This window comes from Pavona decussata, unplaced genomic scaffold (assembly GCF_977016875.1).
Source record: "Pavona decussata unplaced genomic scaffold, jaPavDecu1.1 SCAFFOLD_214, whole genome shotgun sequence".
NCBI classification, from domain to species: domain Eukaryota; kingdom Metazoa; phylum Cnidaria; class Anthozoa; order Scleractinia; family Agariciidae; genus Pavona; species Pavona decussata.
Window position 1 is genome coordinate 540942 of NW_028145619.1, and position 14198 is coordinate 555139.

The window sequence follows — 14198 nt, forward strand, 5'->3', positions numbered from 1 at the left end:
AAAGGTTTCTGAACATAGCAACTATTTTGATGAGCATGGTCTTTTCGTAGTTCCACAGGCTAGTTTGCGGTTTGCGGTTAAAAATCTATTTCTGACGAGATGAAATGTACAACGGGCGTACAATGCTGTCGTGTTCGATGAATTTATTTCCCACGGAAAATTATTTTACCGCGGCCACAAAACGTGTAATTTCTTCAATGCAATCTTTCACAAAAAAGATTTCTGGAAGAAAGGGAAAAGATTCTGGAGAGATTGATCTGGATCCAGGGAATATTGATTAAATTTTATCCGACACGCAAACTTTCCCGATGTATGCAAATTTTGCTGCAGACGACGCCAGACAACCTGACGTCATTCATACTTTGTTTTTCACCGTTGCTAGGCAATATGCGGACACCTTCACGGAAATATATAAACATACATACATACATATATATAAATATATGTTCGGCTCGAATTTTCACGGCTTAGCTCCCGAGCGCGGCCTTCGGCGGGCCTTCGGCCCGACAAATTTATTAACCTCGCTACGCTCGGGCCTTCGGCCCTCGCTTCGCGAGGAATAAACATAGAAAGAGACTTGACTGGAGCCGAAAACCGCGAAAGAAAAGCCTTTGGTACTGAGGCTAGCTTTGTCTGGCAGAACAGTTTAAAAAACTACAGAACACTAAAGAGAGGGAACTGGCTTTTCTCACTTTTGATACTGTCTTATTTCATTTGGGAAATAACAAATTCTAGTGGATTTATTTATGTCGTCTGGCCTACACAGCAAACTTTCCCGTGGTCCCATGGGAACGTTAGGGCGAGTCAGAGTACATTTTGAAGGCGAATTTGATGCTGTCTGCCTGCTTGTGTCACAAAAATTAAGTTATTTAATCACGGTTCAGGAGGTGTAAAACACCATAACAAGGCAGTGAAGCAGTTACGGTAAATTAGAATCCATGTCCTCAGGCCCGTAGGGGGAGGGGCAGGGGGGGCTTGAGCCCCCCCAGAATTTTTGGAAGTTAAAAAACAATGTGCCAAAAAAGATAATTAAAACAGATTAATGTGCACTGATCAATCAGTCTAGAACTCTGATGCTGCAAGTGCCTTTTCACAACCTTTAATAATTTGTTTACTACCTGTTAGTTTCTTTAACTAACAGTTTGTTTTTATATACAACGGCAACGAAGGCACTCCTACCTTGTGAATCGGAAATAAGAACCAAAATGGATCCAAATCAACCAATCTCAAACCGTGAAAGCTGTTGAAATAAACTACTTGTTTTTTAAGACATCCGCTCATTGATAGCAATATAAATGCCCTTAGTTTATAACAATTTAGTATTCGCGCGTTGTCGAAAGCCACACAAATACTTCCTCTCAAGAGCAAAATTTTCCTGCAGTCGGATTCTCACTGCCCGATTCCAAATTTAAAAAGAGAAAGAAAACTTTGCCCTCGTTTGTTTACGTCCTCCTTCAAACGTGAAATTAGGAAATTTCACGTGGTAGTCCGCGTAAAAAAAACGGCAAAGAAATGTACCAAAAAGTGTGACGCAGGTGCAAAGTTGTTGGTTCGCTTACTAAATCTACTGCTTTTTTATGTTCTCGTTGCATCTTAAACTCCGTAATCTATCTGTTTTTTTGGGGTGACGGGCCGGGGGGGGGGGGGAAAGAGTAGTTTTGTTTAACCATTTTGCTCGGCCCCCCTAGTTATTTTAGCCTTGCTACGGGCCTGGTCCTCGATTGTTCTAAGTGATCTTGTTACTGATCGCTTATAGCCCAGTGTGGGTCATAAGCAACGGTCGACTGAATTCCTTAAACGTTGTGTGATCGTAATGAAGCTACCAATGATTTACAGACTTTATGATACTAGAATATACTATCATTATATTCAGTATTAGTATTAATGGTGTCAAACGTTCAACGTACTCTGTATACTTTTTTAGATACATTCCGTTGTCTCAATGAGACAGATGAGAAAACAAAACCTTTACTAGTGTAATGTTCACTGCTTTGAGTTGCTGCGAAACCTTAGACTCTCGAAACTAAGATGACTACCTTATTTCATCATTTTTTAAACAGTGTCTTTACTTTTTATTTTTGAGAAAAATTTAAATATTTTCTTCTCTTTTTCCTGCTGGATCAAAATGAGCGTTTATGCATATCATAGCGGCTTTTTCGTTTCTGTGGAAGTGACCGAAGACGCCCTTTAATTTCTTTAACAGGTTTTTAACAAAAGAAAATAGCGTAAACTAGGTACCTCCAAAGAATTCGTCTCTTTGCCTACTGGGTAAATATAGTAGCTCCACTCAGCACATGTTGTAGGTTTTAATCAGTGATTTGATTTAATTTTTGCCTTTTTTACAGGGCATAAGTTGGTCAGTAATTTGAGTTACTGTTAGCCTCTTGTAAGTCTTATCTACTACCTAAATTTGGTTAGCTCCTATCCGTTATCATCACAAAATACTATTAGCAAAGCAGTCACTTTATTTTTATGGGACCGGGGATAATTTTCGTTTTGGCATGAACTAAGAAATTCTAAATTTATCTCTTTTGCTATGGTAGACCAGTTTCTGCTGTTATTACTAACGTCTACACGCTCCGTTAAGTCAAGATCTGGAAGCACTACGTAGATTACACTTTTACCATCTTGGACCAAGGTTGTGTTAACAGCTATCGGCAACATCTCACCAGCCAGCAAACCTCGATCCATTTCATCATTGCCGGAGACCGAAACAGACAGTAAGATCGCTTTCCTAAACACGTTGGTTCCAGGAGAACCAGACGGCCGCCTTATCACCAGAGTCTATAGAAAACCCACACACACTGATCAATACCTAGCATATTCACATCACCCTCAATCAGTAACGCGAGGTATTGTGAAGTGCTTCTATGACAGGGCCAAACTTGTGACTCAATCATCAGGTATCTCTAAGGTGAAGATACATTTATACCCTGCTCTAGTCTCAAAACTTGCTCCTTTCTTCTTTTTGAAGAAGCTGACCAAGACCCGTAGACCGGCACCTAGAGAGTCTGCGGCTGAGTTTAAGTACACAGCGGTTCTACCTTACATGGAGGGACTTTCCAGGCCTCTCCGCCGCCGTCTACAACAGCCGCAACCTAGGTCACATTTGGTGCAGCCTAAGGTCGTTGCTCATCCGTCTCAGCAAGATGATGTAGTGTACAAGAACCCTTGGGAATGCAGCAAAACCCACATCGGCGAAAACAGAGAGGTCTGTACAGGAATGAATCAGACCAGGAGACAGATATATAACTAGCCCGCACCCAGACCTCCACCGTTTCTGAGCACGCCAACAAGATCGCGAGACAAACGAACGTTTTATTTGTTATTAAAACAATAGAATTACCAATTGGCAGTTAACACTGAATGTAATTTATTTTTACCACAAATGACAACAGACACATCACTCACTCTGTTCTTAGTAGGGAGGAGGAGGGTACAAAACAAAAAGAGGCAAGCAAAGGAAAAAGTAATTCTCCAAAACTGCCAAACTTTTTGTATACTGTGGGTTGTTTTTCTTAATGAGAACTGATCTGTTGGAAATAAATGGGATGGAATATTTTAAGCCTGGTGAATAAATGAGAATGATAAATTATTCAGTAAGTGACACAGGCAAACTCGGAAAAAGACGGAAATGGATGCTCTACCATTGAGTTACAGGAGACTCGTGGGAGCTAAGGCTATTAAACTAGGTTCATGAGACAAACATCCTGTATACTGCTAGGATTGGAATGCCAGTTTGTGGCACATGCGCAATGAAAATAACTGTGATGGAATCCTACATACTAGCAGATTCGTTTAATTTTTAACGTTGAGTCCGCAATAGTAACCTGTATTGGATTGCTACTTCAGCTGAACTATTTGGTTAAAAAACACGGGGTCATGATCACGGATAAAAAATTCCACAAACTAGTACCATACGGAGAATAGTATTGGCAATTTGCATGTTCATATTACAGATAGATCTTCAGGTGTTGAAACCCACAAGAACCGACTTTACACATTGTGCAGTTTTTAAAGTTGAGCCTGTAAAGAAACCTAACATCTGGGACAAAACAAGAACGTAACAATACTTTGATACGTAAGGCTCAGTATTTTATTAATGAATAGTTGCCCGGCGGACAAATGCTGAAATTCTTCGTTAAATATAACAAATAGCTTAAAGTGCAAAATAACTACATGTAGAGAAATCGTAGTCTTTGCTTTCAATTCACTGTTAATTGATTTAAAACCGACTGTTACATGATCTTTAAAATGATTTCGTTTCTACTCTCAGTTTAAAGCTAAACAAAATAAATGAATAAAAAAATTATTTAAATAAACCTATAACAAAAAATTAAATTAAGCTTAACAAAAGTAGTAACGTGATAAGAAGTCTGTAGGCTCTTCTTTGGCGAAGAGGGTTGTTATTATGGACTAACTTTTACACAAAAGTCGTGAGCTTTTTAGTCGAATTCTAGCCCTCAAATCACATAAGTTAATAGCATACAATGTTTGTGACACAAGAGCCAGTCTCTATACATGCCAAATTAAAGCAAATCAAAATCATCATTTCCATTGGCTTTACACCGGGCCCTTCAATCCACCGTGCCGTAATCTCAGTGAACGAAAACCCTTAAAATGTAGATAAAAACACACAGAAAAGCTCTCAAAGCTTCAAACCTAGCATAGACAATATTGTTAGTAAAAGGAAGAATTTGGCAAAAAATGTGGCATTGCATGAGTCTATTGGCTGGGTTAGGTTCGCAAGGAATTGTGGTAAAATGTACAGCCGCCATCTTTTCCGTATGGTGGATTATAACCCACCGATTACTTTCCGCACGTTTGTATTGGACAAAACATGTCACGTGGTACAAAATCTGACATGGCTGTCAGACGATAACATTGACTGATTTTTTGAAAGAGAAAAACAGAAAAAACGCCACAGTTTGAGTTCTCGGCCGCTGTAATTCGATCAAAGTTAAATAACATTTGGAAAACTAGTTAGTTTGCATTTATAAAGTTGCAATCACACCCTTGTAATCACTAGCTGTTTTGTCTTTTCCACAGTAAATTGCACGTTTCACAAAATAAGCAGAGGGTAACGAAATTGATAAAATCCTTTCCAGCATGCTGGTATATCAAATAATAATGCCGATAACTTTTACAGATGCCCCCAGAGGTTTCATTCTCAACCAAATTGCCAACCTTATACTCTAATATAGACACCGCCTGAACGGGTTTGTTTAGTATATTAAAATAACGTAAAAGGTATCATGGCAAATTAAAATCTACTGACTGGTCATATGACTTTCATAATGTTCAGCCAGTAGAGCCTCACTAAAAAGCTCCTCTTGACAAATCCAGCAGATATGTTTCTCAACATGTTCTGACTGAGTGTATTGCAAAGAGGAGGTTTGTGTTGACACAGTATCCTTAACACAATTTGCAGCACCATTGTGGGCTGTCTTATGTTTTCTTAAACTTCCTAAGCAGTTTAAACACTTCCCACACTGTTTACATTCGTAACACCTCTCTCCAGTATGGACTCTTTCATGTTTGCTGAGACGCCCTTCTTCACTAAAACACTTGCCACACTGTTTACATTCATGAGACTTTTCTCCAGTGTGGACTCTTTCATGCCTCCTTAGATTTCCTGCTACACCAAAACACTTGCCACACTGTTTACAATCATAAGGCCTCTCTCCATTATGGACTATTTCATGTTTCCTTAAATTTCCTGCTCGACTAAAACACTTGCCACATTGTTTGCATTCATAAGGCTTCTCTCTATTATGGACTCTATCATGGTTCCTTAGCTGTCCTGTCTGACTAAAACACTTGCCACACTTTTTACATTCGTAAGGCTTCTCTCCAGTATGGACTCTTTCATGTTTCCTTAGACTTCCTAAATCTCGAAAAAACTTGCCACACCATTTGCATTCATAAGGCCTCTCTCCAGTATGGACTCTTTCATGTATCTTCAGACTTCCTGATTCACTAAAACACTTGCCACACTGTTTGCATTCATAAGGCTTCTCTCCAGTATGGACTCTATCATGCTTCCTTAGCTGTCCTGTCTGACTAAAACACTTGCCACACTTTTTACATCCGTAAGGCTTCTCTCCAGTATGGACTCGTTCATGTTTCCTTAGACTTCCTGATTCTTAAAAGACTTCCCACACCATGTGCATTTATGAGGCTTCTCTCCAGTATGGACTCTTACTTGTACTGCTGCCATTCTCGGTGACCTAAAACACTTCCCACACTGTTTGCATTTACAACTTTTCTTCCCTCTGTGAGTTCTCACACGATTCCTGACATCTCCTATTCAGTTTTGACATCTAATCAGAAGTTTTGCCACAGTTTCTTGTTAAGTGTCCTGTTTTGTGCTTTATTAATCTTGACATCACATTCCTCCCTGTTGAATCCACAAAAAAATAACGTTACGTTTCAGAATATTACTGACAGCTTGTTTTTAAAGAATCAAGTATCTTGACTTGTTTTTAAGAGAATTTTTGCTAAAAGTACAACATGTTGCCTTCAGGCTTTATCCAATTAATCAAATCAATAAGCCTATTGTCAGATTCTTTATATATGATACAGTGTAGATGCCATTATACACATTTTAATATTAAGTGCAAGCAAGGACGACTTACATAACAGTATTACTGGGAAGCTATTATTAGGAGTTGCCACTTAAACTAATGTTAGGATTGACAATTATAAAACAGTGAGAACCTGGAAATGTCTCAATTTTCAGGTATAGAATGATTTGTGACTGGCCTTTGGAAACTAATAACAAACTACCGGTATATCATGAAAGGTGTTCGTCATCGTGGTTTATAATGATAGCTGAGTTTAATCATTTGTCTCACGATTGAGAAACATAGATGTGGATCGCGACATTTCAATGGCGATGGTGTCGACTGATTGCCCTACGCCAGCAGGGCATACGGACACAACACTTAGATCACACCTAGTGCGACCTAAGGACACTGTCGATCCTGCAAAACAAGACGGAGTAGTCTACAAGATTCCCTGCAAGTGTGGCAAGGTCTATATTGGAAAGATGGGAAAATCTATGCATGGACGGATTAAAGAACACGATAGAGATATATGGCTTACTCGAACCCAATCCTCCACCGTTTCAGAACACAGCAATACGACTGGCCACTATCGACTAACGGAAGAGGTTAATTTTATTGTCTGAGATCCACATTGGTACACCTGTAGGGTTAAACAGGCTATTCACATAATGGAATAATGGAATAATGAATAATGGATGATGGATAATGGAATTGAAATTTCAGAAGCATCGATGCCCACGATCAAACAACACAGCAGCCAATCGGTACCAAGAGGGACCGCCAAGGGAACAACAATAATATTTCTAGTCTGAACGACAAGGATCGAAATCCTCCAATGAACAACAGCCTAAGAGAGGATCGAAACGTTCCAATCAACACAAACCAAGGTGCTACTTATAATGTTACGCAATCAGTCGACACCATCGCCTGATTAAGACCAGCAGTATAGCGGTCGAAACGTAGAAGATGTACATCTATGTGACTCAATCGTGAGACAAACGATTAAACTAAGCTATCAATAAAAAACAAGTTAGTCACACAAAAGTGTTCTTATATTCTATTTCCATATTTAATATTTCCACCAATCGTTCACTTCTGAATATGAACACTGACATTATAACAGGGTACAGAATTAACAGTCAGTCCACTAGAGTATCAAGAATTTTGGGGAATGGTCAGAAACAACTCAATTTCAAACTTTGCCCAGTTAAAGGTACTGACAAAAAAGTGATAAAATTGACATGATCAGGACTTTTAAACTTAATAATGTGATCACATGACATCTAATTACATTTTCACCACTTCTTCTCTCCCCAAAGAGCCAATTGTTGACAGAAAAAGATCTACCAATTTGAGCCATAACAATGTTCTTTCCAAGCTCTTCTTAACAGCAGAGAAACAATTATTGTAAAAAAAAGTGGGGATTTTGGCAAGTTGAAAAAATTGCAATTCATGAAAGGGAATGAAGGATTCAAATTGTATCATTGATTATTAATCTCAAAAAAAGTTGAAGCGTCGTACTTCAACAGTATAGAAATTTCTGCTCTGAAAGCAATCAGCTACTAATGCTTCAACATGAAATAACCAGAACAACAGCAAAATAAAGTTCAAGGAGGAACATGCACTGTATTATAATTTGAATCAATTTTCAGAGACATAGATTTTGTTGCTGAGGCAATTCTAGTCATTAAAGCTGCCCTTTTTTCACCCTTCCCATAACTGGCTCTACATGAGGGTATAATTCCTCAGATCTCTCAAAATGTCATGGCCTCTAAAGAGACTATTAATTTAGACAATAATTATTTATAAAATTTTGACACAGAAAATACTGAAACAATTATAAAGGCTTAGTAGCCAAGGATCCCCCTCTAAATATTTTTTGTTTGTAAGAAACGGTAGTGTTCGCCTTGTCCCTTGGTTGGGCATTTACACCATTTTTTTTGTATGCTATACTGTGGGATGCTTTTGGATTTATTGCCCAACCTCACCACAGAACATTTAGGGGAGCAGGGTTGGTGCAGTGGTAGAGCATTCGCCTTCCACCAATGTGGCCCGGGTTTGATTCCCGGACTTGGCGTCATAAGTGGGCTGAGTTTCTTGGTTCTCTACTCTGCTCCAAGAGGTTTTTTTCTGGGTACTCCGGTTTTCCGCTCTCCTCAAAAACTAACATTTGATTTGATTTGTGTTGTGTTGTGTTGATTTGAATTGCTTTGATTTAAAAGGGGATAGCCTCGATAGGGATAACCTCTGGGATCTCCTGTTCATGGTATCATAATCAATGTTTACATTGATCAGATTGAATAAAGTATTATTATTATTATTATTATTATACAGGGGTGAGGTGGTCATGTTTTGAAATAATAATATTTAGCCATTAGCTGGGCACAGCATGACGGAACAAGAAAGAAGGGGACAGAACTGTGGCTTCTCCTCGCAGCCAAATTTAGTCTATTATAATAGTTATGCTAGTGTTACAGACATGATTAAAGACTTAGGGTGGGCCACGCTGGATATGAGGAGAAGGCAGTCTAGGTTAACACTTATATAGAAACTAACTCATGGTCTTATTGATATAGGTAGCCGAGAATATTTAATTCATCACTCCGAGAGTTGCAAAAGGGGAAGCCATCAATTTAAATCTTGCGTGCAATATGCAAATAAAGACGTTTTTAAAATTTCATTTTTCCCGAAAACTATAGCAGACTGGAACTACCTCGTCAACTTCTTTGGATATTTTTAAACATAGGTTATTAGCTTTTCTTAAGTATTAGTATATAGTTTATATAGTTTTCTTTATTTTACTTTTATATCATTATTTTATATATTGATATTATATATTTTATTCATTTACTAATTTTATTTATTTTTACGGTTGGTGTGATATCTAATGATTTTACTGACCAAATAATATGTAAATGTAAGTGCTCACATCAGCAGTAAGGGAGAGTTAGAGGGCACTACTATCTCCTGTATTTATCTCTTAACATATGAACTCCAATAATATACACTCGATTGCAATGTTGACACCTAAAAAGCATAAACCATGAACGATGACACCCAATGGTTTTATGGGTATAAGTAGCCTGCCTCGCAGACGTCCTTAGGGGTTCGTCGCACGTTCCTGTCCCACGAACGTCTGCTGAAATGAACAGCCACTTCCATTCATCGACTACGGACCAATCAGGAGCTGTTTCCCAACTTTGGGTAATCTTGTGTTTGATATTAAAAATATTGCCCGCGACAGGATGGAGGACTTAAATGTGGTTTTTGGTCATGTGTGCTAAATGTTTCAGTTTGGTATAAGGGAGTTGAATGCGTATCAAGGAGAAGTCATAGTGCAATTTGCGGAGAAGAAAACTGATGTATTCGTAAACCTTCCAACTGGTTATGGGAAGTCACTAATTTATCAAGCTCTACCCTTTGTTTGCAATTCAATTCTTGAAGCTGCTGGTCACTGATTGTTGTTGTGGTTTCGCCGCTTGTAAATCTTATGAAAGACCAGGTAGACAAACTGGCAAATCTTGGAATTCTTGCCGCTTCTCTCAGTGAAATCACTGAAGAAAATGCAAAGGGTGTTGTGGAAGGAAAATTTTCAATCATATATGCACATCCGGAAGCGGGGTTGAAAAATATCTCCACGGGTGATGATTTCCATTGTTTCGCAGTACGTGATTGGCTTTACTTGTCATAATGAGTCAATGCTGATTGGTCTGTTCAGACAAAAGCAACTTGCCGACGAACGGAAGTGGCTGTTCATTTCAGCAGATGCTCGTGGGGCAGGAACGCGTGACGAACCCCTAAGGACGTCTGCGTGGGAGGCTAGGGTATAAGTGTACTAAATTTATTTGCATAATATTCTATTCTCATGCGGCGGTTAATAACCAAAATTAGTTGCACTTGGTGAATGATGGAAACTGCCCAAGCTTTCCTTAAAGTGTCAAGTTGGCCAACAAGGGCCAATTTTTAAACACTACCCACAAATCCGTTGGGTCTCATCGTTCATGGTTTATGCTTTTTAGGTGTCAATGTAAAGAGTCTCTCTATTTTAGGAAAAAAATTACAAATAACCACACTCCAGGTAGACCTCTGATGACAAATGACCCACCACAGAAATCAACAAAACGATGAATGCCCGAGCCATTACCGAACGACAATTATTAGTCACGACCTTTAATCATTTCCTGTTTACTCTTAGCTGTCAAAATTCTACTGTTTCTTTCGAAATAATGAAGCATGTGGCCATGTGCATGTGCAATCGCTGCATGAGGCTCACTGGAGTCTTGAATCGAAGATAACGAAACCTCAGGCTGATATTCGACACAGATTTAAAAAAATTAGGCTAAACTTTTCAAAATCATTAAGTGCTCTGTGCGTAACTAAAAGCATTCAGTTCTCTTTCGTAAGCAGTTAAAAGTGGCCCAATATTGTGTGGTTTATTCGTCAGATATTTATGATTTGCGGATAATCAATGCTTCAAAAGTCAAATTGTACCAAACTTTGATGCCACTAGTATCCCACACCAAAACTGTATTGCACGGAATGTTCGGGATGTGCTCCTCAAAAATAACACATGTTGTGGCGGTCAGGTTTAATACAAAAACTTGATATGCACGCCCAAAACACCCTTTGTTGGTCTCTGTCGACTAAGGTGTCACCTAAAGACTTCTGATGTGGATTAACATACACTGAACAGCTTGTCTTACCTTCAATAGAAGAAATCTCGCCGCTCACTTGATTGCAAACCACTGCATATGCACTCGATCTCGTTTGAACCGTGTAAACCAGGGCGGTTACTAAGCATTAAAGTGGTTTGGGACTGGACTTGAGGATTATATGCATTGGATCTCTTTCCAGGAAACAGCGGGGAAACAAATTTGACGAGTTCGATATTTTGAATTCAGATTATGAAAGAGAAAAGGATCCTCGTGGGAGACTAAGGAAGTTAACGATTGTTTTTTTGGAACTAAATATACTTCTGTATTGTCACTGTTCAGGAGCCCATCGGCTCCTGCATAGTCTCTTACGCATCTCCTACGCAGCCGTTTTTAGGCTCGTCACGCAACGCTCCTCCTGTGGGGAGGAGCGTTGCGTGACGAGCCTTAAAACGGCTGCGTAGGAGACTAGCTCCTGCACTGTTTTATTGTTATTTAACAAATTAACAAATTGAATGATGCATAGTGGATTACTGCTTGATTCTCAAACATTAAGTTTTGTAACGACGGTTCAGGATATGCAAAAAGACATGAAACAGCAAAAACTAAGACCCTCCAATTTTTTCGTCTCTTTGCCTCCTGGGTGGAGAGTACTTCCACTCAACGCAGCAGGTGCTGATTAGATCCTATTCCGTGGTCACCTTTTTTCTGTAGGCTGGTGGGGGGAGGGGGGGGGGGGTTAGTTTTCATAGTTGGCGAAAACTAAGGAACTCTAAATTTCAGTCTTTGCAGCTGGAAACAGTGACCTCGTTTTTTTACCCTTGAAGGCTTTATGTCAAGAAACACCAAGTTCCCTCGTATTGGATTCCTTTGTTATTGAAATTTCTTTTTTATTTTATTATCTTGTTTGCAGCAAAAAAAACTTACCTTTTCCCGCCCTACTCTTCCCGTCGTCCCCCGCACCCCTTTTTCCATTTCTGGCTTTTCGCTCCCAGTTTTGTTGAAGGAGGAGAGAGCGTCACTCTGGTTTAGCGCGTGAGTTCAACTGACTATGCCCCAATCCGGTTAATATTCTCAAGCTACAGCAAATTTGTACTAGCCGAACATTCGTGGAACAGATTTGCTTTGATTGAGAAGCCCAAACGTAACAAGCCTCTCAGCCAATCGCTTATAAGAGGAGGCTAGGAAGAAGCCAGCAAGCCATCAAAATAACGACAAGAAAAGGCTGTTTCATACACTATTACACAATACAGCCATCTTTGCTATAAAAAACATTCTACTACACAAAAAGCTATCGTTAAGTGTTGAGCCCGTTACCCTAAACATTGTTTCCTCGGGGTCACTGATGAGTGTAGCCTGGGTCCCAGTGCATTTTCCCGCGCTTCCGCCGTTCCAAATCGCAAGTGAAAATGAACGGTGATTTGAAGGATCCTTTACCCATCCCGTTGCTAGGTTGATTTATTTATTTATTTATTTTTATTTACCTTAATTTTACGTTAATGGCGTACATTAAATGGCTAGCGAGCTAACTGAGGCGGGTAGTGGAAGGACATGAAACTTGATAAAAAGTGAGCTGACAAGTTTTATTAAATAAGTATTATTGCAATAAATATATACTCTGCGAAACATCATCGAACAGTTGCACAGAATGGCAGAGACAGTTGTACATCAACTTCGTAGACTTTGAAAAGGCCTTTGATAGCATCCATCGAGAGAGTCTATGGCGCATTCTCAGGGCATATGGAATACCGCAGGAGATTGTTCTTGTCATCAAGAGTTTCTACAACAACTTCACATGCAGGGTAGGAAGCAGCGAGACCACCTTCAGCGTGAAAACCGGTGTTAGACAAGGCTGTTGTATGTCTGCGATGCTCTTCAACTTGACAATCGACTGGGTGATGAGGCAGACAACAGCAGACCAAGCGCGAGGCATCAGATGGACCCTCTTGACACAACTTGAAGATTTGGACTTTGCTGACGATCTAGCACTCATGTCGCATACCCACCAGCACATGCAGGAGAAGACGTCCCGTCTAAATACCTTTGCACAGCAAGTAGGCTTGAAGATCAGCCAGAAGAAGACGGAGGTAATGATGCTGAACGTATCAAACCCATCACCTGTCACAGTAAATGGAGAAGATCTACCAACGACCGAAGAATTTACATACCTTGGGAGCACTGTCAGACATGACGGTGGGGCAGGCAGCGACATCAAGAACCGCCTCAGTAAGGCCAGAAATGCGTTTAGAATGATGAACAACGTTTGGAAGTCATCCCAGTACAGCACCAAGACCAAACTAAGACTGTACCAGAGCTGTGTAATCTCCACCCTACTGTACGGCTCGGAATGTTGGAGGATGACAGAGAGCGACCTCAACAAGCTCTCCACCTTCCACACGAAAAACCTCAGAAGAATCCTACGTATATTCTGGCCTGATATCATCTCCAACCAAGAACTTCTTGCTCGCTGCAACCAGGACAGCATGGGAACCATCATTATGCGAAGACGATGGAAATGGATCGGACATGTCATGCGACGGCAGGAAGACAATATCACTCGCACAGCCCTTCACTGGACACCAGAGGGGAGACGCAGGCGAGAACGACCCAAGATCACCTGGCGTCGGACTGTGGAAGCAGAACTGAAGACCTTACATCATACCTGGGGAACCATTCAGAGGCTAGCTAGGGACAGACAGGAGTGGCTTAATTTTGTTGCTGCCCTACATGCCAAGCCGGCATATGGGCATGACTGTGAGTGCAATAAATATTCACAAGTTATAAAAAATATTATCACAAGAAAAGTGTTAAAAGGAATGGAAAGACGAGAACAAAATTTCAAGTTCCACATTTCTATTTATATTTAGATTAATACGTGCTTTCAAAGTTAATCCATGTTTTGAAGTGGGTCAACAAATCTATAGTTGACAACGTCGGCGTTTCCCAAGTCAGCTTTTAACATATTCTAGATTAACAA

General features: G+C 39.9%; 1 protein-coding gene across 1 annotated transcript in view; it reads right to left on the reverse strand.

The window, feature by feature from the left end:
* Nucleotides 1–14198, reverse strand: part of LOC146460096 (uncharacterized) — a 51954-nt gene that overhangs the window by 29408 nt on the left and 8348 nt on the right. The window contains exon 3 of the mRNA XM_085088446.1: nucleotides 5433–6124. Coding sequence (XP_084944572.1) covers nucleotides 5433–6124 — 692 coding nt within the window. The remainder of the gene's footprint in view (nucleotides 1–5432; nucleotides 6125–14198) is intronic.